At 40.5% G+C, this 3,180-nt stretch overlaps 1 protein-coding gene across 1 annotated transcript; it reads left to right on the forward strand.

Moving 5' to 3' along the window:
* On the forward strand, positions 940-1,761 carry LOC109709370 (NDR1/HIN1-like protein 13). The gene has a single exon (XM_020231580.1). The coding sequence runs from the start codon at positions 962-964 to the stop codon at positions 1,607-1,609; it is 648 nt and encodes a 215-aa protein (XP_020087169.1). The 5' UTR covers positions 940-961; the 3' UTR covers positions 1,610-1,761.

Raw genomic sequence — 3,180 nt, forward strand, 5'->3', positions numbered from 1 at the left:
TAGAAGTCTTATACCGATGGTTCGATCCTTAGTTTCAACGGTTTTTTTTAATTGTGTATCCCTGGCAAAAGTTCCAAGGAATATAACTCCTTATGAAGTTATGAGGTATATTTAGAACTGATAAATAAAAAGAATTATCTACCAAATCTAAATTATACTAAGATCTCCACTGAACGATAACTTCGTATCCATGGTAAGTGGTCCATGGGTAAATTTCCCATAAAATCAGAAACATTTTATCAAACCAGGTGTTTTGGCCAAAATAGGTTGATTCTTATAACATTGGGAGAATTTATGGATGTTGTTATTAACTTAAAATTTAATGTTGGAAAAAAAAAAAAAAACACACACACACACACAAAAGCCGCTTTACAACTTTACCAAGCTTGAACTCGGTTATCCGTTCTCTCAAGAAAGGGATGCGGATTATCCAACTTGTACCGGTCGGGTCGGGTCAGATCGGGTCGAAAACCCAATATGTACTGAACTCAATGAACGGATTGCCCGTAAAATGATGGTCTTAGCTCATAAATTAATTCACTTATTCAGCTCACTTTAATAAGAGTTTTTCAGATTAGCACTCAGAAATGTATCATCTGCGGAACCCTAGTTGCTAAAATGTTAAATGCCAAGTAGAGAAACTAAATTGCGACTTTAGAATAGTACAGGGACTATCCATGCATTCTACCATATTCCTTTCTTCCTCCTAACTTCTACATAACAACCAAACAAAAAAAAGTAAAAAAAAAAAAAAGTGCCTTTTCTCTTCTATCTAATAATTAAATTGTATAATAATACTATAATAATAGCAATATTTGCAAAACAATGGAAAAAGTTTTAAATTCTCTCCCGCCCCTTCTCGCACACTCCTCCCCCATGCACATCCCTATTTAAACATGCCCCATCTCCCTCCACCGCACCAAAACAAACACAATCGACCCCCACAACCCAACTCACACCAATGTCGTCCTGGTTCCAATCCCCGGCCCCGGCACCGGTCACCCACCAACCCCGAACCCGACCGCGAACCCGAACCCGTGTTTACGAGACCGTCACGAGCCGCGTGGCCCAGTGCGTGTGCTCCTTCCTCCTCACCCTCCTGCTCATCGCCGGCGTCATCGTCTTCGTCCTCTGGCTCAGCCTCCGCCCCCACCGCCCCCGCTTCCACCTCGACGCCTTCTCCGTCCCCGGCCTGGCCCAGCCGGGCGCTCCCCCGGCCTTCCAATTCAACGTCACGGACCGCAACCCCAACCGCAAGATTGGCATCTACTACGACGCCATGTTCGGCTCCGTTTACTACAACAACCGGCTGGTCGGGTCCGGCCCGGTCCTTTTCCCCTTCTACCAGCCGCCGAAGAACACGACGGTGGTTCAGGGGACGCTGAGACCGGCGGCGCCCGAGGGGGACCCGGTCTGGGCCGGGTTCATGGCCGACGCAGCACACGGTTCAGTCCAGCTCCGGCTCCAGCTCAACTCGACCATCCGGTTCAAGGTGGAGACGTGGGACACGCACCACCACCACCTCTACGTCGACTGCGACTTCGTCGCCGGGCCCGACGGGAACCTGCTTCCCCTCTACAAGGGGGAGAGCTGCCCCATATATTTCTAATTTTAATAAACCGTGTGTGAAGTTTATTCTTTTTAAATTTTAAATTTTTTCGTTACGTTTTTTTTTTTTTTTCTTTAATAACTGTTTTTGCATACAAACGAATTGGTATATATTCCGTTTCTTCTTTTTTTTTTCTTTTCTTTTCTTTTCTTTTTTTCTTTCCCACCTACCNTTTTGCATACAAACGAATTGGTATATATTCCGTTTCTTCTTCTTTTTTTTCTTTTCTTTTCTTTTTTTCTTTCCCACCTCTCTCTCTCTCTCTCTCTCTCTCTCTCTCTCTTCTACTTTGTAAGTACATTGGCAAGGTTGATACTAGATACGTGTTCCTTTAATTTGATTGCTTATTTGTAAGAGTTGATTTGTTTATTAGAACACTTCGTTATAGTATTGCTGATGTGCTAACATCCATAGCATGGATTTACTTCAATTTACCATCACAGAGGTGTAGAATATTTTTATTTTATCATCTTATAGTTCAAAAAATTATACTTTACTATCTTATGATTTGGTTATTTTCACTTCTCAACTATATGGCTCAAAAAGTTATACTTAAATATTTTATAATTTTAGTTTTATTTCACCACAAGATCTATCGTTAAACAAAATACTATCATATAATTTGTGCAAAAATTTACTTTATTACCATATTTGGCAGCAGATTTTTTCGACGAAAAAGATAAAGATAAGAACAACTTTTTAAATCACAAGATGGCAAAATAAAAATACCCTAAATGGTAGAAATTGAAGTTTGTCAAAAAAAAATTTATTAATTCATGAGCTCAATGTTAGAATGTAATATGAGCTTACCCACACAAAGAAAACACCCGAACAATACTGTGGAGGACCCATCTAATACCCTTAACAACATAAGGATAATATAGTGGAGGGGCCAAAAGTACTCTCCTCGCTTCTTTTAACTAGAGGTTTACATCAACAGCATGATAATATTTTTTGAAAAAAAAAAAGGAAAAAAAGCTATTTGTACACTGGATTTAGGGATATACACTTTACACCCTCAAGCACATAGGAGTGCAAAGAGAGCACTACTCAGAAGTTGATAGGGGTGGAAACGAGCCGAGCTCGAGCGAGCTTATATCAGCTCAAATTCGGCTTGAAATTAATTTCGAGCCTAAATCTAGGCTCAAGCTCGGCTTGAAATTAATTCGAGCCGAGCTCGAGCGAGCCTAATTTCGAGTCGAGCCAAGCTCGAGCTCTAAACGAGCCGATTGAAATTCTCGATATTATATAATCAATAGTTTAATTTTTATAGAACATTATCTATAATTTGATGCAATATGTCCAATAGTTCAAAATACAAAATAATTGCAAGAAATGTGAGCTATGGTGACTGCCTGACTGGGTGAGGGTCTGAAAGAGAGACTGCCTGACTGGGTGAGAGTCTGAGAGAGAGAGAGAGAGAGAGAGAGAGAGAGAGAGGGGGTGGATTAGGGATTTGGAAATTTGAATGTTATCATATTTTAGGGTTATGTGCAACAGTAAAAGTCTGAAAGAGAGAATGTATTATGTAAATTTAGAGTTGGGCTCAATTGCACGGTTGTACTTGTTGG

This window comes from Ananas comosus, linkage group 4 (genome assembly GCF_001540865.1).
Source record: "Ananas comosus cultivar F153 linkage group 4, ASM154086v1, whole genome shotgun sequence".
NCBI lineage: Eukaryota > Viridiplantae > Streptophyta > Magnoliopsida > Poales > Bromeliaceae > Ananas > Ananas comosus.

Bases quoted from the DNA above. Each gene is read 5' to 3' on its own strand.
- LOC109709370 (XM_020231580.1), top strand. From the start codon at position 962: ATGTCGTCCTGGTTCCAATCCCCGGCCCCGGCACCGGTCACCCACCAA.